Source organism: Chiloscyllium plagiosum, chromosome 4 (assembly GCF_004010195.1).
Source record: "Chiloscyllium plagiosum isolate BGI_BamShark_2017 chromosome 4, ASM401019v2, whole genome shotgun sequence".
Lineage (NCBI taxonomy): Eukaryota > Metazoa > Chordata > Chondrichthyes > Orectolobiformes > Hemiscylliidae > Chiloscyllium > Chiloscyllium plagiosum.
Window position 1 is genome coordinate 80,602,916 of NC_057713.1, and position 24,291 is coordinate 80,627,206.

A 24,291-nucleotide genomic window follows, 5' to 3' on the forward strand; every position below is an offset into this window, starting at 1 on the left:
ATAAATCTATTCTCTCAACTCCAGGTAATGCAGGTCACTCTGATAGGGGTATCTTATGTGTTAGTTAAGCAGTATAGCATCTGATTTTGAATACATGGGTAACAAGTGCTTAGAGTTGCAGGACAAAAGCTTACTTATAATTCAGCTGGCTGCAATGCAATAATCTTTTACTAAAATACTGTAATGCAAAATCTGACTGATTTATGTTCCCTCCATTGTCAGCAAGCTAGCCTAACCTGCCCTGCACAGCTATTGATTTGCCTGAAAATCTCAGAATTATGTCCAGAATATTGCCTCTTTGGAAATAAGAAAAAAATTTAGTTTCTTGCCAGCCTGATTAAAACACGTGCAGTAACCAAGTTTCACGATAACAGTAAACACCAATATTTCCAGTACTTTATTCTGCATACATTAACAGCCTCCATCTCTCTCCGAACCATAACTGTAGCTATTAACTAGCATGGACATATCTGACTTCTATTTGATTGGCATATTCTCATTTTATCTTGCTCCTCTTCCAGCTCTCATCCCATACCCTTGGAATCTCAACTTATAGGACAAGTGAAAAATAACTGATGTTGTTGTACTGTTCAATTGTTCTGTGATTGATGTTGTGAATCTGTTGGTTATGGATATGTTTGATTAGTTAAGCCTGGGTGTGGATGCAGAGAAAAGCGAACAAAGCTGGAAGCTATCTGCGAGAAGTATGAACAAGCATTTAAAAGTATGGCGAATAAATTCCTGTGACACATATATAAGTTAGAGTGTCATCTGAAATATAAAACATACCAAGAATTGCACCTGTCATTCAAATGAAGTGGAAGCCTGTGAGTTTAGAGACATAAACTGAATGATCTGGCATTTGGAAAAGTGAATCTGATGGCTTATCTAGCAGCGTCTCTAACTATTAATTACAACCATGACTTTACCACAGCTTTTCTTCAGGAGCTTTCACAACTTTGAACTGTCTTCTGCCACCTGGTCATATTAAAACACTTAATGTCATTTTAATTTTTACCACTTCTCTAAGAACTCCTTTATAGCAGGATGCAACAGAAAAAAAAATGCCTTGGAGAATATCATACATTCTATCCAACCCATCCAAATACAATCACAAGCACTCAGCATAGCTTTGACAATGAGCTAGGGTGCAGATGGTGAAACATCTAAATGATGAGTAGTTGATAGTGGTGAAAGGAATAGCCCTGGAGCTAGCCCACCAGAGGACAAGGTCATCTCCCAGTGCTGCCTGGCAATACAGCAATAAGAACTTCGGGGATATAGGTATTGAGAGAAAACTGCTTCCTTCCGACATACAATGTACTGGAAATGCAGCAAGAGATTTCAGCAGCATGATTGAAAGTGTAGAGATGTTCATCTCCAGTCTGTGCAATGTCTTTTCTCTGAGTACAACTCTGAGCAGCAAATGAGCCTTCACAATTCAGTACTATCCGCCTTTTCTACTCTGATGGAAGTTGCAATGCAGGCTTTGAACTCTATCTTGAAAAGTGAGTGTCCACCTTGGACAGATTGATAAGATGGCACATCAAGCTTTTCAAGCAGTCATTGAGCATCTACAACCTGCCCTCCCATCAACAGGTTATGGGTATTGGAATGATTTGGAGATGCCCATGTTGGACTGGGGTGTACAAATTACAAAAAGCCAGGTTATAGTCCAACAGGTTTAATTGGAAGTACTACCTTTCGGAGCACCGCTCCTTCATCAGGTGGTTGTGGACCCCAACCACCTAATGAAGGAGTGGTGCGTCAAAAGCTAGTGCTTCCAATTAAACCTGTTGGACTATAACCTGGTGTTGTGTGATTTTTAACTGGGTATTGGAAAGTTGCATTATGACCAGTTAGGCACAGTTACTTTGCTGTGCCTATTCGCAACTTAGAGGTAGTAGAAAACAATTGTACTGATCTCCTGAGGGAGGGGAAACATACTGCTCCCAATGACAGTTGTGAAAGAACAGAAGAAAAGACTATTGTTTGTTGGGAATAAAATTCATCACCTTTATCACACTTGGCACTTTGGTGTAAAATTTGGTGTCACAGCAGCTTCAAAGTTTGCATTGTAAATTAATTCATTAGCTTTCTAGCTCTGTCATTCATTTGTTCGTTCTTTGCCTGAAGGCAGGTTCTTGGCTCATTGTCTGCCAGTGCATGTTTCCTATTATGTTGTCATTAATCACCCTGTTGATCTCATGACATTGATTATACTCTTGTTGCTGTAATGTGGTGAAGTTGCAGAGGAATATTGTAAGTCATGCAAGTAAGGGGTATCATGTGTCACCCAGCAGCCCTCCAGTGATGTTGACTGAAGAGTCAAACACTGGGAGATGATTGATTATTGGAAGATAAATGCACTGCTACAGACATTGCACAAATCTGTGACCCCATTTCTTTAATTAGAAACAACATATGTACCTCACCGTTTTAACACAATGAAATATCCCAAACAGCTTCACTGGAGTGGTAACAAATAAAATTTGATATCTAGTCACATATGGCACTGTCAGGATAGAAGAAGTTGGGTTTTGAGGAGCATCTTAAAGGAGGGTAAAGTGGAGAGAGAAAAGCTGCATGTGGTGATGGTATATTGAAAGATTCACAGCAGCTTGTAATTCGCAACTTAGAGGTAGTAGAAAACAATTGTACTGATCTCCTGAGGGAGGGGAAACATACTGCTCCCAATGAAGCTCATGATGTTCTGCTCTTCAGATATGTCCAAGGAATGGAACTGGATTGCCGAGGAGGATATAGTCTGCTGCTTGCTGTAGTGGATGAGGCAGGAGGCCTCGCAGGTGATGCGCTCGAAGATGTTGTTGACGAACGAGTTGACACTTATGATGGAGGAGAGGGAGATGGAGGAGTCTGGGTGGACCTGCATCAGCACGTTGTAGATGTAGATGTTGTAGCTCTCCTTCCAGCTCTTCTTCCACTTCTCTCCTTTGACCAGCCTCTGGGTTGCTATTTTCTGAGGACATCTTTTGGGCGCCATGCCCTTGACCAATGCTTCAGGCATATTTTAAGTGAAGGTGAAAGCTAGCAATTGTGAAAAGAAATGGTAATCTGGAAGCTGGAAACTTCATTGACAATTAAACATCACATTGGCATAAATATCCTCTGAGCTAGTTGCCTTGAGTGGCCCTTAAATAACAAGCTTTACTATGGGTTGGATGCTGCTTGGGACTTATGTTTAAATTATATGGGGTACTGATTATGCTAATGACTCTGATTTACATGTATTTATGAGACTCCTTCCAATTCCTGCTGAGCACCTTGGCCAAGTCTGAAAACGAAGCAGTTAAAATGGTGGTTGCAGCGAATGCATCATGTACAAGGTTCATTCTGCACTGAGACCAGTTGCCTGCTCTCCCTATTCTGGCTGGTTCAGTTTCAAATGGATCCTGCTACAACAGCCTAACGGTTATATGAAATAACTGTGCAATCAAACAAATTAGATTAATCTTTGGACAGTGTAACATTAAAATGAACAAATTCACACTTGATAAATAGATAGAGGGCATTTACCTGTGTACTTTTCACCTGACAGCCCTTGTATTCTCCTTGCAGAATATGTTACACTACCTAATCATTCTGAGATGGTTCACCCTGAAAATATGAGATTAATGAACCTAATTATAGCGCCTTCTAGTAAAATGAACAACCAATCAACACAACTGAGTTTCCATTTTTTAAAATCTACAACACTGCCAAAAGTGGTCAATTTATTTTAACAAAACAAGTACTTGAGCTCGCTTGAGTTACAATGATTAAGCGGTGTGGATTACAGTGTAGGAAACTTTCTATAATACATTGTGATTGAGGGCTGAAAGGAAATGTACACTAATTAATGCACACTGAACTGCACATATTTGAACGAGGGTGCAGATGTATCACCTTGCTGCATCCACAGTATTCATTCACTAATTCAATAACAAATACAGATTAAACAGAAAGTTTCTGAACAGCAACGGTTTACATTAAAGAACTGATAACATTACCATGGTAAAACAAAATGTCATGAGAGTTTCAGTGCTGCTACAAAGGATCATTGCAGAGACTGAAGACATCTTTCAGACTAAAAGGTGTCAGGAGATCATAGTCCATTGCGTACTAATATTGGAAACCATTTGGTCAATTGTTTCTGCCCCTTCCCCCTTACTTCTCTTATCCACCAATCTGCTCAGGTTACTTTTTGATCCAGCCCTGAATCCTTAGAATATTTCATTTCTTTGCCCTTATATTTTATCCAACTTCTTTTGTCACTGAGACCATCTTCTGGAATCCACAGCCAGCGAGCTGTTGATTACCCAGTTTCTTTTTCTACTATGAGCTGACATTGTAAATAACTAGTCTCTATGAATTACAATGCTAGAAATCTTCCTTTAAAACCATAACCATCAGCCTCTCCCATCAAAAGAGAATCTTAATTTCTCATTCCTTGCCTGTTATGACTCACCTCTCGTCTCCTCTGCCTTTTGAAAGTGCTTGAAGGTATTTACTCAGCTCTTGTCTATTATCCCACAACTCCATGGTGACTGTCTCCAAATTGCATTTTTTTCTCCGAAATAGCCCAAACAAAATTTACGAATGGCATCCTCTATGATTGTGATCATATGCCATCAATCCTTCCCTACCCTCCTTGACATCTCTGCAGTATTTGACATGACTGACTGCACCACCCAGTTCCAATATCTTTTCACCAATATGCAGCTCTGTTTTCTGCAAATTTGTCAGGTTTTATTCATATTCATCTCTAGTCGGAGGCAGATCATCTTCACAAATGACATTCTTACTCTTCATTTTCACATTCTGGAGCTTACCTTTAGCAAGGTTAGATCTCGTGGAATAAAGGGAGAACTAGCCATTTGGATACAGAACTGGCTCAAAGGTAGAAGACAGAGGGTGGTGGTGGAGGGTTGTTTTTCAGACTGGAGGCCTGTGACCAGTGGAGTGCCTCAAGGATCGGTGCTGGGTCCTCTACTTTTTGTCATTTACATAAATTATTTGAATGCGAGCATAAGAGGTACAGTTAATAAGTTTGCGGATGACACCAAAATTGGAGGTGTAGTGGACAGTGAAGAAGGTTACCTCAGATTACAACAGGATCTGGATCAAATGGGCCAATGGGCCATGAAGTGGCAGATGGAGTTTAATTCAGATAAATGCAAGGTGCTGCATTTTTAGCAGGACTTATACACTCAATGGTAAGGTCCTAGGGAGTGTTGCTGAACAAAGAGACCTTGGAGTGCAGGTTCATAGCTCCTTGAAAGTTGAGTCACAGGTAGATAGGATAGTGAAGAAGGCATTTAGTATGCTTTCTTTTATTGGTCAGAGTATTGAGTACAGGAGTTGGGAGGTCATGTTGCGGCTGTACAGGACATTGGTTAGGCCACTGTTGGAATATTGTGTGCAATTCTGATCTCCTTCCTATCAGAAAGATGTTGTGAAACTTGAAAGGGTTCAGAAAAGATTTACAAGGATGTTGCCAGGGTTGGAGGATTTGAGCTATAGGGAGAGGCTGAACAGACTGGGTCTGTTCTCCCTGGAGCGGCAGAGGCTGAGGGGTGACCTTATAGAGGTTTACAAACTTATGAGGGGCATGGATAGGGTAAATAGACAAAGTCTTTTCCCTGGGGTCAGGGAGTCCAGAACTAGAGGGCATAGGTTTAGGGTGAGATGGGAAAGATATAAAAGAGATCTAAGGGGAAACTTTTTCACGCAGAGCATGGTACATGTATGGAACGAGCTGCCAGAGGAAGTGATGGAGGCGGGTACAATTGCAACATTTAAAAGGCATTTGGATGGGTATATGAATAGGAAGGGTTTGGAGGGATATGGGCTGGGTGCTGGCAGGTTAGATTAAATTGGGTTGGGATAGCTGGTCGGCATGGATGGGTTGGACCGAAGGGTCTGTTTCCATGCCGTACATCTCTATGACTCTAATATCCTTTGACCCTTTCTCTTCCTCCATAATGGACTGCCTCTTAGTAACTAAATGTAAGAGATTAGATCCCATATCCATGCTGAGGTCACCCAGCTCCACCTCTGTGGGGTCAGTCCATTTACTGAACACCCAGTCTCAGGCTGTCTGTAATTTCAACTGGTTAAAAACGGTGAAGACCTCTGACACAACATAATATCTTCATCATTTCCACCTTCTGACTTGGCCACTGACTGAGGTGGGTTTTAACCGAGACATCTGATTTGCTTCAGAGAGGGTTGCCAACCCCAATGCTTCTTCATCAGAAAGTCCACCTCAATATCATTGTCTCTGTCAGCTCAGCTGTTAGGGGCTTGATTAGTGCAGTTGGCTAGATGACTTTAGGCTGGTGCAGAATAAAAGCAGCAGTATGATTTCAATTCTGATACCAGCCATAACAATTCATGGAGGCCTGCCTCTTCACCTTTACCCTATGTTTGTGGAGTGATTATCCTAAAGCTATTTATGACCAATTGTCTCTTTTTAATGGACAGCGATGGCCTATGGTCCTTTGTGGACTACGGATTCTAACATCAGCCCATCAGCTGCAGAGACTGACATCTGTCCTTTCTAATCTCCCATTTTGGCTATTGTATTGCTGTGCTGGCCAGCGTCCTGATCTGCAACCCCCATAAACTTCAGCTCATGTGATCTTTGTTGCTCGTGTTCAGTTCCAATTCCCTACTACTTCTGTTCTCTTTCATTTATATTGGCTCCCAAACACCTGAAATTTCAAATTTGCTTCCTATTTAAATCACTTCATGGACTTGACCCCTGCCTCTTCCTCCATCCTTATAAATTGTGTATCAATGCCCCACCAAGAAGAACTCTGTTCCTTGAACTCCAGACCAGTATCCCATCATTCGTAGCTGAGCATTCACCTATTAATGCAGAATGGTCTGCAAATTCACAATCCCCCATCTCCTCTGACTTTTGATTTTCCCTTAGTCTTCTATCCTTATCCTTTAAATCCATATTTTTAATTTTTTGTCATTCTTCTTGACCATTCCTTCTTCTTCTCCTTATTTTCAGTTCTGGCTCTCTATGTCTCTCTTTAGAAATCGTGTTGTTGTTGTTGGAGGTTAGATTTGCCAGATATGATCAGGAAAGTTACATTATGAAACAAAAACAGAAAGTGCTGGAGAAACTCAACAGGTCTGGCAGCATCTGCAAAGAGAAAACAGATAGTGTTTCAAGTTCTGTATGGCTTCTTCAGAACTTGAGAACAGAGGTCAGCATTCCACTAAATCTCATGTCTTTCCCACCTCTTGTCATTAGCAAGAAGAGAAGATCCTATACTTAAGTGCCACACTCGGGGATATGCCCCCTGCCGCCTGAACTGATCTGCCATTTTAAACACAACCAAGAGGAATTTGGTCAGGCGGACCCATCTTTGGGCTGTTTCCCGGAGGGATCAGGTTGGAATGACTAAGTGCCTGCAAATGATGGTGACCGAGTGAATCCTTTTGTTACAGACTGACTGGAATTTTCTAGCCTGTTTTCTGGCACCCCACAGTGTTGGAGACTAGGCCAGCTGCCTCATGGAGGCCTCCAGTCACAGACCAAGTTGGGGGAGGGTTAGGTACTCCAAGCAGACATTGAAACCCCTCAACCTGCCTGTGATACTCCTGCAGCCCCAGCCTAAACTGCACAGAGGGATCTAATTGAGAATGATGACCCTGCCGCTGAGGATATTTTGAAATTTATAAATCTAAATATTTGGAGAGAAGCACCTCAATCAAAAGGAAAGCGCCTTCTCTCAGTTGACCAAAATGCAGCCACTGCTCCTTCTAAATTCAAGGGCCTCCCATTGGCTGTACAGCTTTGAGATCACATCAACTGCCCTTAATTGGATGTGAGCCTGCTCACTGGCCAATTCAGCGAAAATCCCTGCTGGATGACTGCTTCTAAAATAGTGTGGGGTTGTGATTGCATTTGACCCCAGCATTGGATGTCCTACGCCCAAAACCCAATCACGTGCCCAGCAATATAACAAGAAAGTGTACAACTTGCAAAGAAAACTCTGGAATCCAAAATTTCTACAGTAAGAATCCATGAAAATTCATTGTGGAAGTGATTCAAATTTGGAAGGACAGTGGTACCAATATAGTCCACCATACAATGGCAATCATTTGTGCATGAGGCTGTTCAAAGTGTGACTACCAGGGAATGGGATATATGAACTGACAACAACAAAGGATGAGTTAGCATAGTGAACTGGACCTGCATCAGAAAGTTTTTGAAGAATGGATTTGAATGTGTGATTCTTCAAAAACTTTCTGATTTTTCATCTAGGTCAACTCTAAGGGGAAGATATTGACAGGATGCCATGCACAAGGAATTGAGGGTCTGAAGCTTGCCCTCACAACCAACCAGTCAGTCAACAGCAGCAGAAAAGGACAGACATATTCACCCTTTAAATTGTGAAGAGAAACTGATTGTTTCCAATGGGCAACAGGAAGACCATATTCTAACTTTCACATCATAGTAATAGTTTTTACAGACCACTTGATGTGGAGTTAACTGTACACTGAGTATTTACGAATAAACAGAATATATGATTTTATGGTTCAAAATATATTACCATATTCAACACACCTGTGATGGATTGCAGAACACAATGTTTCAAATAATTATTATCTCTTTCTGTTGAAAGGTAACTTAAAACTCTGATGGGTCTAAAAGTTTGATTGAATTCATCCTAAATGTATGGACATTTTATTCCATTATTTTGCTTGACAGAAGTTGTTTGTTTTGTGCGTGACCCTGAAGAGAAGTCATTTATTTTTGATCTTTTACCAGTTTCCCTGTTTTCACGGCAGTTACACTGGGTTTGTCATCTTATTTCACTTCAAGTTCCAGGTCATCTTCTTCACTGATTGTTTCTGCAGAGTCATCAGGGTTATACGCTGAGCTGAGCTTCATTCCAAACAGTGAACTTGTCTGCTGTCTTCTTAACCTATGTAAAAAGGATCAAAATCACAAAATCATTTTGATTTGAGCTTCCAATAGCAGCTTTATTTGGTCAACCAAGTGAAAACGTATTGCTAAGATACAATGAGATCTATATTGGTGGAGCTTATGTTTTTCCAATACAAAGTGCCACACACTATCCCTGTAGATACATATCTCATATCCTTAAGTCGAGGGAGCTTAAGCAGAGGTTATTAAATTCTGGGATGAGGAATTCTGAAGTGTGCATTGGAATATTGATAGAATTTAAAATCCCATGCCTTGCAATATATAGCTGTTTAGCCACTGACTCTATCCTCTGCAGTGGCCACAGTTTGAAACTGAACCAAGATTGTAGGGGTCCTATTTGATCCTCTAAGCAGAGTTTCTGACCTCATATCCACTACTCTATGAAGATCACATTCATTATATTGTGCATCGCTCTCCATGTCCCAGCTCATCTGCTGCTGAAACCTTCATGCACTCTTTTGTCACCATTAAATTTGAATATTGTAATGTTTGCCTGGCCAGGAACACACACACACTCTCTCCACTCTTGATTTAATTGTCAACACCATAATTTAAAAATCAGAATCGTTGTTTTCAAACCTCTACCCTTGTCCTTGCCCTCCCTATCTCTGGAACCTTCTCGAGCTCTACAACCTACTCACTCTCTGCTTTCCTCCTTTTCTGACTTCTTGATCGTTATTAAATTTTTTTTATCATAGCCATTGGTGATTATGCCTTCTGCTACTTGGACCCTAAGCTCTGAAATTCATTCTCCAATCCTCTCTGTTTCTCTTTCCTCCTTTAAGATGCTAGATGCCTACCAGTTTGACCAAATTGCTTAAATATCTCCTCAGGAGGTTCGGTGTCAAATGTTGTTTGCTAATTGCTTCTGTGAAATGCCTGAAAGCTTTTTTCTAAAGTAGAAGTTTTATACAATTGTAAGTTTTTGATGTTGTTCGAAGATTGCTACAAGCTAAGATAATAAAGCAGAAAAAGATTAATGCAAACTTTATTCACACTTAAACAAAACAGTATGGTAATTACTTATGTTATCATACAAACACTCACATTGATTAATTTCAAGTTCCTCCACTCGCTATTTAAATAGAGATGAACCCTTTAAAACTAATTGGTTGAACATGCTTTTGTGGATTGAAGACACAACGTTTTACATCATTTTATGCTTCAATTCATTCTAAACCATTAAAATGTTATTCAACTTTGAACAGCACAGTCAACGTTGTCTCAGTGAGGGACTAAGTTTCGAATGGTTTTGTTTTAATACTTGTTCTGTTTTCCACCAAATGGTCAATTTTAGTATTACTCACAGATTGTGTCTGCATTTTCTTCCTTTCTGATTGGTTATTTTCAATGATTGATATGATTACTGAACATACTACATACAAAATTTTTCCCCAATTGCCCTAAAAATCTGCCCAATCACATACAAGGAGAACAATTTGGAGCCACCCAATCAAAATTCCTCAAAGTAGAGACTGTAAAATAGAAAGATTTGCATTCATATAGCGTCTTTCACAATCTCAGGGTGTCCCAAACTGTTTTATGGCCAAATAAATACCTTTGAATTCAATGTTACAATGTAGAAATAATATAATCGTCACACAACAAGTTTTAATGCTCTGGAAACATCATACAGTTATTCATTCTACAATCATCTCCATACTCTAGTTCTCAGGATCCACGGTGCAATCGACGGCCGTTATAATTGCTATCAAGAAATGCTTGTATGAAATATTAAAGTGACATTTTATTGACTGGTCTCATGCCTGAGACCTTTGTTAACCAAAGCAAGGCCACTTAACTCACAGCAAAAGTGGCTATCACCATTGCATTATTATATAAAGATAAAACAAATAACTGCAGATTCCAGAGATCTGAAACAAACAGAAATGGCTGGAGAAACTCAGCAGGTCCAGCAGTACCTGTCAAGAGAAAACAGTGTTAAGATTTCAAATCCAGTGACCATTTTTAAGACTCATAACAGAAAGGAAATGGGAGTATTTATGCTGTTCAATTTTGTTTTACATTATTATGGGTCAATGAAGAACTCAACATCATCTAAAAGGCACAAGAATGTGATGGAATACTCCCCACTTGAGCAAGGTCCAACAATACTCAGGAAGCAGGACACTTTCCGGGGGAGAAATAAACAGCCCATTGATTGATACCCTGCCTAACATCTTCAATATTCACTTCCTTCACCATCGGCACACAGTGGTAATAGTGCAGACTATACACGAGATGCACTGCAGCAACTCATCAAGGTTCCTTGGACAACATCTTCCAAACTCATTACTTCCATCACCCTGAAGCACAGGGGCATCATGACCTGTAAATTCCCCTCCAAGCCACATACTGTCCTGACTTATATAGGTATAAAGTACAACCATTCCTTCAGTGTCACAAATGTCAAAATCCTGGAACTCCCTCTTTTAAAGCACTGTAGATGGTCCTACATTCAAGAACTGCAGCAGTTCAAGACAGGGTATCCCTACGCCTTCTCCAGGGCATTTAAGGATGGGCAGCAAATACTGCCCTAGTCGGTGATGCCCTCATCTCATGACTGAATAAATGAAACATTTAGCTTTCCTGTTTTTCATGGGGGCATAAATAAAATCAAGCTGCAATTTTCTTAATCGTCTCAACGAGATTTTTTTGTGCAATTCCCAAGATTTTGAATACAATTTGTAGAAGTTGCCAAAAGTATTGAAAATAATTGCAGTTTACTTCGTGTAAACAAATATATTAAACTAATGTAAACTAATGTACCACACCTCTGTATTTTTTTACTTCAAATATCTTACCTAAATTGATCATTAAACCTGCATCAAAATATTTTCTAAATGAAGAGGAAGGCTTCAACTGGGACTCTGTCATATCTTTTAGAAGACTCTCAAAATGAATTCACAGAAGATGGATTGTAGTGCAAGTGCAAGAACTGTTATAAGAAAGTACAACTTCCAAACAGCAGGGGGGATGAGGGAGAGTGTGACAATCAGCATTTCATAATTAGCATGTATTTTTCTGTATTTGCTGACAAAAAACTATTGGATGATTTAAGTTTCTGAAGTGTTGCCAGGTGACTCCATAATACATCGCTTCCCCTGTGTTTGCATGAACCGCAAAAAGAACTTCAATATCTGCTGGGGCTAGCAGGTGCGGGAGGCATCTTGGTAAACAGACGCTATTCTAAAAAAGCACTACAGAACAAGTAACCTATGAATTAAATTAATTGTAAGCTCTTTGAATTTGTGAAGGAAATTGTTGTCTGTGCTATTTCGTAAACTAAACATCCTCCATAAATATTTTAAAAAACAACTATTTCACAATTCAGTTTTCAAATTCACAGGGACCTCCATAGAATTAGGTGTACATTCATTTAAAATCTGCATCAGTTGCAGTAAAAATACAATCAGCATTTTCATATTATGAAAAGAACCGTAGGTTATTGCATATGCTGCAGAGCTACTACAAGTAAATAAATATGCCTGCAGTGCATGTTTTATGGTCCTTTTTTTGTCAAAAATCAGCATGAAATTTAAATAACATTCTCTACACAGCAAAATTATTGTGCATGTGCAGCAATCTATTATGGATGCACAGCTACATTGTACAGCAGCTACACCACTTCATTAGTAGGCACCATTGTAGGTGAGGTAAACGTTTTAATGGTTCTCATTGTTCTATGGTTACCAAAGTATTTTGTTCTAACTAGCAGGTATAATCTCAATGTTTTTTATAGAACAGAGTAATTGCAATGGTCATAATTATGGCCAGAATCTGATGTATTATTTGGACCTGGACAGCTATACACATTGAAGAACTGTTCTGAGATAATTTCAATCTCGTTAATATCCTCAGATTTCAGGTTATTACCTATAACGTGTCGAGCAACCCCATGAAAATATGTCTATTTGATGTCGAAAGCAAAGTCATAGGAGCAGAAGTAGGACATTCAGCCCGTCAAGTCCATTTTACCATTCAATGAGACTGTCGTTGACCTGATAATCCTCAAATCCACTTTCCTGACTTTTACCTATGACCCTTGATTCTTTTCCTAATTAAAAATCTACCTTATTCTTGAAGATACTTAAAAACCAAGCCTCAACAGCTCTCTGTGGTAAATAATTCCACAGATTCATCAATCTCTGAGAAAAAAAAGTCCTCCTCAACTGTGTCTTAAATGTGTGATCCCTCAGGATGAGATCATGATTTCTGGTCCTGGACTCTCCCACAAGTGGAAACAACCTTTCCGTATCTACCTTGTAGAAGTCTTGTGTGTTTCAATAAGTTGATTCCAGCATGGTGGACCATTCACCAAAAAATGTCAAGAATCAAAATATCTCAGGGCAATATGTTGTTAATGGTGTAGCAATTGTATTGTTAATGTACACTGGTGAATGTGATTTTATAATTGTTCTATGTATTTAATTGTAGAGAGAGGAACAAGGGGAGCAGGGAATCACAAGTGGAAAACAGTCATTTGAAATGCTGCATTCTATGCACAAAAGTATTGTGAAAAAACAGATTAGTTGTAGCTTTATATTTAACTAACTAGCTTGCAATCAAAGTAGTGTATGTTTCCACCACCCTAGAAAAAGTGTTCAAACCTTAAGAACCCGCAATCTTATTGTAATCATTTTAACCTGCCACTACAAAGATCTATGCTTGACCACATTATTATTTAATTGAAGCAACAAGTGATTAAATATTGGGTGGACCTTCAGGTGAAGGCACAAAACAAAATCAAAAAGTAAGTCCCACTGTAAGCAGAGCTACACAGCATACACAATTGTGTGCGCGTTTTGCGGAGTGATGCTACTCTAACAATGTCAGATTGTGTTGTGCTATGTCTCATGGTAAGTATGTTAGTATACCCTTAAGAGAATGCTCACCAAATCGTCACTGAATAATAGCATCTGACCAGAAGTATCAAGATTTCATATTCATTTTAACGGGGAGCATTGAAGCATAACATGTATAATCTAATAGTTTAACTTCAGCCCTAATAGTTTAACTTCAGAACTTGTGAATGCAATTTTTAAAACAATAGCTGGCTGTTATACATGTCTGTCACATCTGCCAACACCACACTATCCAAATAGATTAGCCTAGTTTATGATATTCCAAGGGATACCAAGGTGAGGGCAGAACTGATGTGAGGTTATAATGAAAATAGAGAGCGTAGAAGTGGCTCAAGAGAAGTCACCTAATTATATAACATGATATTCCTGAGTAACAGGCAGGATTGGCGTCATTTGTTCCCATAGTTTTTTATACTTAGTCCAGAACTGGTAAACGACTGGCCTTACCTAGCCTATTCTGGGTACACAGAAAAACAAAAATTCCTTTGGTTCAAGTTAAATTTAGGATTGAAATCAAATTTTATGATCTTTAGAACTTGTTGTGTGCAAACTGCTTCTCCAGTTTACCTAGGTTACAATGATACGTCTTCAAAAGATCACCAAGTGGCTGAGACACACTTTGGAATAATGACAATTTCTTCTTATTTACGGGAGTGAACATTATGCAGCAAGGACATAATGGGCTGGATTTAGAGATTTCTGTGGTGTGGGCTTACCTTTTCTGATCACTGTTTCAACCTGTTGCCAAACCAAGGAGATTGATTGATGTCCACATAAACAGGAGAATCGACGTTTCAGGCATAAGCCCTTCTTCAGGAATCATTCCTGAAGAAGGGCTTATGCCCGAAACGTCGATTCTCCTGTTCCTTGGATGCTGCCTGACCTGCTGTGCTTTTCCAGCACCACATTTTCAGCTCTGATCTCCAGCATCTGCAGTCCTCACTTTCTCCTGTCCACATAAGCAGCCAATCACACTGAAGTATTCTCATAGACATCCTGGCAGCAAGTAAAAATCAGAAGCCCTTTACATTTAATCATAATTTTTAGATACAAAATAAATGGTTAACATGCGATTAAAATAAGGCCTAAATTAATGATAAACAAACTTACAACATTAAAAAAAATTCTATCAGAATGGAGAAATTTGACATTCCACAATTAGTTTTCCAGAGTAATGCAAGTGTTTAAGAGTAATCATTAACTTAGTATTCCTCAGTCTTACTGTAAAATGTAATATTTATTTAAATTTAAGTTGATTATCAAATATACTCCGAGATGTGTTTGTGTGTGTGTGTGTGTGTGTGGGGGGGGGGGTGTGCATGTGATTTCAAGGTATTCAGAAGCAGAGGTATACAGAATCACTATCAATTATTTCTGAATTTCTGTATTGTTCTGTGCATGTACAAACCACTGAGGTTTCTCTCACTTTGAATGGTGTTTTGATGCTGAGAACTGGTAGTTACACTATCTCAAAATCGAGCCAGTGGTAGAATGGAAAGCATCTCTGGAAGAAAACTGTCAACTACATATTTGGTTCAAATGGCATGCAGTTATTTTTCATGCAGTTGGATTGTTTATTAGAAATTATAGTAAAAATTAATTGAACAAAGAATTGATTAACTCTTGCAGTCAGAATAAATGCTGCTATGTGGTCCATTATTTCTAATTTATGGGTATAACAGGATCTAAACTCATATTATTGAGCAAAAGCTTTCCGCTCAGTGGTTAAAAACCTGTCACACAAGAAGCAAAAATGTATCTGTAAGAAATGAAAATGCATCATTTAATATAACCCACACTAATGCTTGCTGAGAACATGCCCGAGCTTATCCTATGTTTATTATACCAGCATCTTCAGGCAGAAGAGTAATTGAAAGATCTGTGTAATTTCATATTGTTACTCATGGTCTTACTTTCTACCAGTGCAAGCATGTCAAAAGTAATATTCGCTGAGCTTCAATTTGTTGATACAAATGAAAGAAATCAGAGTTGAATTTCAAAATTAGCAACAGAAATTCTCAAAGTTGAAGCGGTTAAAATGGAATTTAACTTGTTCACCCGTGACATATTAGTGGTCCTGACTATGAAGAGCTGGTTTCAAGTTGTAAGTTGTCTTTTTATTTGTCAGTTACTTGGAAATGGTGTTGAGTTTGCTATGAAGCTGTCCACAAGCTTCAGTCAGTTCCTTAGGCTGGCACTTATGGTTTTTTTGAGCTTTTAGTGATATTGGTTGAGGAACATTGATGGTTGTGACAGCAAACTTTGTAATGACAACTTTCCAGTCTTTACCAAATTATGTCCCGGAGACTTACATATTCAATTGAACATTCTTAGTTTTATGCCTGTTTTAAAAAATGAGGCTTCTAGCAAACTCAGGTTAAGTTAAATAAAGTCCAAAACAAAGGATGTTTTAAACAAAAAGAGTTTCAAGTAAATCTCCCTTTGTTGAAGCTATTACAAATATGGCCACACAAAATATTTCATGTAAATCTAGTGTCACCTGGAAGGCCTTTCAATCTGAAGTTGTTGAAGTAATTTAATGCAACCTGATAAAGGAGCAGTGCTCTGAAAGCTAGTGCTTCTAAATAAACCTATTGGGCTATAACCTGATGGTGTGTGATTTTTAAAGTAACTTACGACAGTTATACACATTTATTGTCACAATTTATTAAAAGCAAGCTTTTAATATCTTCTTTGTATAAGTTGCAACATCCTTTTACTGCATTCTGACAAAATAGTTAGCCTTTAAAAGCAGTTAATGTGTTAATTGACTCCTATAAATCACTGACCAATAATTACTATAACAAAGCTGTTCAAAGAATTTCTGGCGATGATTCAGAGGCGCTCGCTTTCCCGAGACAGAGGTGACCCTCATTATGTAAAAGGCAATGGGAAGCAAGGCTGTATTTCATAATGTAAGCCTTCATTTATCTAATTCACAGCTTGCTATTCTGAATGACCAAGTAGCCAGAAAGCTAATTGCTGCCATCACTTTCACTGTCATAGGCAAAGCAGTTGGAACCACTGATGAATGTGTTGCATCACTTTTGCTCCAATAACAACTTGTATTCATATAGAACCATGAATGTAATAATAAGCCCCAAAGCAAATGAGGATTATGAAACAGAATTTGACACCGAGTCACATAAAAAGACAGTAGGCCAGGCAGCCAAAGGTCAAAAAATATAAAACTAAGCTGACTCCTAAAGGGGGAAAAATATGTAGAGAGGCAGAGACAGTTAGTGACAGAATTTCTTACCTTGGGTGAAGGCACAGTCACCATTAGAAGAATAAAATTAGGGAGAGAATCAAAAATACAAATATACATATTAGGAGCAACCTCTCAAACCTGCTACTCTGTTTATGGGTGGCACGGTGGCTCAGTGGTTAGCACTGCTGCCTCACAGCATCAGGTACCTGGATTTGATTCCAGCCTCAGGTGACTGTCTGTGTGGAGTTTGCACATTCTCCCCGTGTCTGGGTGGGTTTCCTCTCACAATCCAAAGATGTGCAGATCAGGTGAACTGGCCATGCTAAATTGCCGATAGTGTTCAGGGATGTGTAGGTTAGGTGCATTAATCAGGGGTAAATGAATAGTAATAGGGTAGGGGAATGCGTTTGGGGTGGGATACTCTTCGGAGGGTCGGTGTGGGATTGTTGAACCGGAAGGCATGTTTCCACACTGTAGGGATTCTATTATATTCTAAGATCCTGAATGAGCTGTTTGCATTTTGAATTTCACATTCTTATCTATCCACAACAACATGATTCCCTTGCCTGATAGGAACCTAATTACCTCTACTTTAAAAATATTCAATCACTCACTCTCCACCATCGCCTGAGGCAGAGAGTTCCAGAGTGGCTCAAACCTCTTAGAAAAAACATTCCTTCTCATCTCAGTCCTGAAAGGGTGACCCTTAATTTTGAAAAGGTGCCCTCTGCTTCTGAACTGATCTACAAGTGAAAATATTGTTGAGACCATTCAGGATTTTATATATTTCAATCAAATTACTCCCAAAATCTTTTAAACTTCAGTAGAAACAGTCCAGTTTGTCCAACATATCCTCATAAGGCAACCCAGCTTTTTCAGGTATCAGTCAGATACCTGCACCACCTCCAGCACAGTTACATTCCATTTTAAACAAGGAGATCAACACTGTGTACAGTATTTACGACGAGGTCTCCCCAATGTCCTGTATAACTGAAGCATAATATCCTTACATTTTAAGTTCAATTCCTCTCATAAAGAAGGATAGAATTTCATTAATCTTCTAAATTACTTGCTGCTCCTTTCTTTTTATTCACTCATAGGACATTGCTGTTGTTGGCTGGCCAGCATTTATTGCCTGTCCCCAGTTACACTTGAGAAGATGGTGATGAGCTGTCTTTTTGAACAGCTTTAGCTGAATCCACAATGCCCTTAGTGAGGGAATTTCATCACTTTGACCCAGCAACAGTGAAGGAATGGCAACTTATTTCCAAGCCAGGATGGTGAATGGCTTGGAGGGGAACTTGCAATGGTGGTGTTCCCATGTATCTGCTGTCTCGTCCTTCGAGATGGTTGTGGTTTGTGTTGGAAGGTGCTGTGGTGATCTGTGGTGATTTTCTGCAATGCATCTAGTAGATAGAACGTACTATAGCTACTGAGCATAAGTGGTGGAGGGAGTGGATGCTTGTGGATATGTTGCCAATCAAGCTGGCTGCTATGTTATGATAGTGTCAAGCTTCTTGAGTGTTGTTGGAGTTGCACCCATCCAGGTAAGTAGAGAGTATTCCAGCACATTCCTCAGTTGTACCTTGACAGAAGTTGGCAAATCAGGACGTGAGTCATTTACTGTGGTATTCCTAGCCTCTGACCTGCTCTTGCAGCCATATATTTATATGGTGAATCCAGATGAGTTTCTGGTCAATGGTAACCCCAGGGTGTTGACAGTTGGGGGAGTTCAATGACAGAAATATTATTGAATATCAAGGGGTTGATTGTCTCTTATTGAAGATGGTCATTTCCCGGCATGTGTGTGGTGCAAATGTCACTTCCACTTGTCAGTTCAAGCCTGGATGTTGTCCAGATCTTGTTGCATTTGAAAATGGACTGCTTCAGTATTGGAAGTGTCACTGATGGTGCTGAACATTGTGCAATCATCAGCGAACATCCCATTTTTGACTTTAAGATAGAGGGAAGGTCATTGATCAAGAGCGGAGGATGGTTGGGCCTAGGACACTACCCTGAGGAACTTCCACAACACCAGGTTAAAGTCCAACAGGTTTATTTGAAATCACACAAGCTTTCAGAGCGCAGCCCCTTTGTCAGGTGCATCAAATAAATTTGTTGGACTATAATCTGTTGTCGTGTAACTTCTGACTTTGTCCACCCAGTCCACCACCGTCATCTCAACACCTGAGGAACTCCTGCAAAGATGGCCTGGAACTGAGATGACAACCTCCAACAAGCACAACCACTTCATATGTGCCAGGTATGACACCAACCAGCTGAGAGTTTGCCCCACAATTTCCATATATTCCAGTTTTGCTAGGGCTTCTTGATAACACACTTTGTCGAATGCAGCCCAAATGTCAAAAGCTGTCATTCTCACCTCACTTCTGGAATTCAGCTCTTTTGCCCACATTTGAACTGAGACTATAATGAGGTGAGAAGCTGAGTGTCCCTGGCAGAACCCAAATTGGGCGTCACTGAGTAGGTGCTATTTGATAGCACTGCTGACACCTTCCATCACTTTACTGATGCTCAAGGGTAGACTGATAGGGTGGTAATTGGCCAGGTATGAATTTTGCTACTGAACAAACCAAGGCAATTTTCTATCTTGTCACGTAGATGCCAGTGTTGTAGCTGGACTGGAACAGCTTAACTAGGGGTACAGCAAGCTCTGGAGTGCAAGCCTGCATGCTATTGTCAGAATGTTGTCAGGGCTCACAGATATTGCAGTATCCAGTGCCTCCACTGTATCTTAATACCATGTAGAGTGACTCCAATTCGCCGAAGACTGGTATCTGTGATGCTTGGGACCACTGAAGGAGGAGGAGATGGATCATTCACTCAGCATTTCTGACTGAAGATTGTGGTGAATGCTTCAGCCTGATCGTTTGCAGTGATGTGCTGGGCTCTTCCAAGATTGAGGATGGGCATATTTGTACAGCCTCCTCTTCCAGTGAATTGCTTAATTGTCAGTTTACAATGCATGTACAGGACTGCAGAACTTTGAGCTTGGTTATGGGATCACTTAGCACTGTCTATCCCTTTTTGCTTATATTGTTTGTAACACAAGTAGTCATGTTTGACATCTCATTTTTGACACCTCGTTTTTAGGCACGCTTGGTGCAGCTCCTGGCATGACCACCTGTACAGAATCTCCACACTGCAGAAACAGGCCATTCGGCCTATCAAATCCACACCGACCCTCTGAAAAACATCTCACCTAGACCCAACCAATACTTGTAACCCTGCATTTCCCATGGCTAATGCACCTAATCTACACATCTCTGAACACTATGGGCAATTTAGCATGGCCAATCCACCTAACCTTTGGAATGTGGGAGGAAAATGGAGCATCCAGATGAAAACCACGCAGACACAGGGAAAATGTGCAAACTCCACACAGACATTCACCTGAGTGGTAGAATCGAACCTGGGTCCTTGGTGCTGTGAGGCAGCAGTGCTAACCACTGAGCCACCGTGCCACCCCTGCACTCTCCATAATCTATTATTTCCTGCCGTGTGATAAATCAGCACTAAAATCATCCTTAGACAGGTTATCACACATGGTGAAAGTGAGGAGTGCAGATGCTGGAGATCAGAGTTAAGATTAGAGTGGTGCTGGAAAAGCACAGCAGGTCAGTCAGCATCCGAGGAGCAGGAAAATCGACGTTTTGGGCAAAAGCCTCATACATAACTTGCCTTCCACATGTTATTCTGGCTGAAGGAGTTTCTCAACCCTCACACATTTATCCCACAAATTCCTATGAATCCCTACATTTAAAGGAAGATGAAGATTGCTTTATAGCATTGCTTGTGGGTCAAGTGAGGTAATTCCTTCCCAGTTCACCAAACTTGCCTTCCTGTCTGTTGAAAGATATTCCTGCCTGTCCATTCTTGTAACCAAGCTGTTTTAGGTCAAGGATCAGACATCGAAACCCTGTAAAAACAATAACTGCAGATGCTGGAAACCAGATTCTGGATCAGTGGTGCTGGAAGAGCACAGCAATTCAGGCAGCATCCAACGAGCAGCGAAATCGACGTTTCGGGCAAACACTGATCCAGAATCGAAACCCGGTAGGCAACCAATGGACTAGATGCAAGTGGTTTAGTCGACCATTGCAAACATTGCTAGCTGGTTTCCACCAGAAATTAGCACCCTTCATTCATTGCCCCAGACTCGGTTTTGAAGATATCACTAGGATTGGCAACATCATATTCAATCTTCTAACCTACTGCCATTTGCTTCCCACTTTTTTTTTCTGAAATTCAGTGGTACAAATGATAAAATATAGCTGTGAATTAGAAAAGGTCACTGCAATGTGAATCACAGCTTTCTCCAATAAAGAGCTGTCAATTTAATCTGAAAGTTTAATCTGTGTTCATTGTAAATAGCATTTAATTAAAATGGTTAGGTACTTCTTTCCACCTGGCGCAGATTCAATGGGTAAAAGACTTTTTTCTGTGCTGTAAATCTCTATATAACTCTATATAAAGGCTGCAACAGGAAACAAAATACTGTGAGATATTAGCCCTATTTAATTAAAAAATTATTTATCAAGAAAATAGTGTCATCTACAAGAAGTGGATGGGTGAGATATTAAAATTTTAACAGTCTGAAACCCAACATGAACCTGCCTCCAAACTGGAACAAGAGGGATGTCAACAACAACATAGTCTCAAAAGATTTATTATAGATTTTAGTGCTATAATGCCTCATACAAAACTTGCCTTCTACATGTTAATCTGGCTGATGGAGTTTCCCAACCCTCACACATTTCTCCCACAAATTCCTACAAATCACTACATTTAAAGGAAGATGAAGATTGTTTTGTAGCATTGTGGGTCAAGGGAGGTAATTCCTTCCCAGTCCACCAAACTTGCCTTCCTGTCTGTTGAAAGATATCCCTGCCTGTCCATTCTTGTAACCAAGCTGTTTTAGATCAGGAATCAGACATCAAAACCCGGTAGGCAACCAATGGACTAGATGCAAGTAGCTTAATCGTCCATTGCAAACATTGCTAGCTGGTTTCCACCAGAAATTGGCACCCTTCATTCATTGCCCCAGACTCGGTTTTGAAGATATCACAAGGATTGGCAACATTAGGATGCTGCCTGAACTGCTGTGCTCTTTCAGCACCACTAATCCAAAAACATTATCCCAAGATCCAGGCAACTTCATCCAAGGCCATGACCACCTTCCAATGCTTCCACTAACTAACAGCAAGCAAATTTTATGCTCTCGGCTTACAGCATTTCCAAGGCACATTTTCCCAATTGGGAACCAAAGCTGTCAAACAGGCTGGAAGACAGCCTTCTTGATTAAAAGAAGACAGGAGCAATGGAGTCAAAGCTCCATAGCACATAACAAACATTGTGTATTATCAGTTAACGCAACAGTGACGCGGGAAATTTTTGGTGGGTACATTGCTGTGCAATACTGCAGTCTGAGTGATTCAAAAATCCAAACCTTAATCCTAGCAGGCCTATTGTCCGCTCAACAATGGCCCTTGCGTGCAACATTGTACCTCCCCATGGTGGCACTCTACAGATTTCTCACTGGTGCCATCAGGCAAACCTAGGGTTCCCAATTGGGAAAATGTGCCTTGGAAATGCTGTAAGCCGAGAGCATAAAATTTGCTTGCTGTTAGTTAGTGGAAGCATTGGAAGGTGGTCATGACCTTGGATGAAGTTGCCTGGATCTTAGGATAATGTTTTTGTCTTTTGTCTCTCAACCATGAGACCTCCCATCAGTGTAGTGTGCAGTATAAAGGAATAATGAGCGCTCTCTGAGTGTCAACCACAAACCTGGAGATCTTTTACCCTGTGATCTTAAGTGATTCTGGGAAACCCATTCTGTTGATAAAGACTGATCCCAAGGAGCTCTAATAACTAAATATGTGCAGCTCAAGGCCCTTTGTACTTCCTGCTCTTGTAGCAAATTTCACTACCCTTGCTGTCCGGATTTCTTCATCGAAGGGGAATGCTCATAAGTCTGGCATTTTCGGAAATGAGCATCTCTAAACTCCTGGATAGACATGTTAATTGCAGACTGTGATCTCCCACAGAAATCCCTCTTGCAGCCTTGGAACAAGTCATTGTCAAAGATGTTTAGGGCCATGGTGATCATCAAGGCAACCAGCATTGAACTGCTTCCTTGTGGTTACAGGTCTTCATGCAACAGTTTGTATATGTAGGATACCACCTCTTGAAACATCCTCTGGTGCCTTGTGCATTGTCCCTCGGTCGGGTGAAATTAGCAACAGCGCCTCCTGTATAATCAGTTATAGGCCTTTGCCCTTTGTCGCTGTGACCCCTAGTTGCCAGGATTTTGAGTCACTAGAAGTTGGTCCACCTGCCTGTGGTTGCTGTGGACACTGCTGCTGTTGCTGCTGCTCTTGGTTTCTACCCTGGTTCCTTCTCAGCTTCATGATGTTCAGGAGAAGGGCAGACTTTTCTGTGCTATAGTAGAATCAGGTTCAGCTGATCTGTGAATGCAGCACATGACTCCATCTAGTTAGCATATCCTTTGAGGTTCATTCCTCTAACATGCTCCTTTAGTTTTTGTTAAGTTCTGCAACTGGCACCTGTCCTTCCCAAAAACCATGGAGTGCACCATCCTATGGGGTCACAGAGGACAGCTCCTTATATGAAGAGATTCAAGTGCATATAGACTATATGCATCGATCGGGGTAACTAAAGCCTGTCATGCAGCCTATTCCAGTGTAACAGTGAGCTCCCTTTGAGCAATCTTGAATCACAATAGTGCAAGTATTGCTTTGTCATCACAGACATGTCCTCAACCCTTGTCTATCATGAGAATCTACCAAGAAAAGTAGAGATTCCAGTCTTGGAATGTGTTGGCCTCACTGAGTTGGGTCCCTTAACATTTCCAATTCATTTCCTTCCTCCAGAGCTTTGCCTATACCTTAGATATCATAAAATAAGACCACAGAGTCCTGTGGCTTGTGGGGATCTCATTGTAATGTGACTGGTGAGTCTTGGAGGGATTTTTTTTTTGACATGGGGTCATGGGGAAGGACAGCTCTGCTGTTCCATTATGCACAATCAGTTGACTGAGAATCCACAGGATGATCATTTAGTTGGTCCACCTGAAAAGAGCTCTCTCTCCAGACTTTTCAAAGTGCAACACAATGATCAGGAGGTAAACATGACACAACACCTTTAGTCACCCGCCCAACAAGCCCTATCTTCTTTCACTCTCCTGCCTCACTTTACTT

At 40.3% G+C, this 24,291-nt stretch overlaps 1 protein-coding gene across 4 annotated transcripts in view; it reads right to left on the reverse strand.

Moving 5' to 3' along the window:
- Positions 1–8,280: 8,280 nt before the first annotated feature.
- LOC122549141 (coiled-coil domain-containing protein 102A-like) overlaps positions 8,281–24,291 on the reverse strand; it is a 564,343-nt gene continuing 548,332 nt past the window's right edge. For all 4 annotated transcript variants that reach the window (XM_043688474.1, XM_043688477.1, XM_043688476.1 and 1 more), the window contains one exon: positions 8,281–8,951. In XM_043688474.1, the coding sequence (XP_043544409.1) occupies positions 8,834–8,951 (118 nt within the window). In that variant the 3' untranslated portion in view covers positions 8,281–8,833. The remainder of the gene's footprint in view (positions 8,952–24,291) is intronic.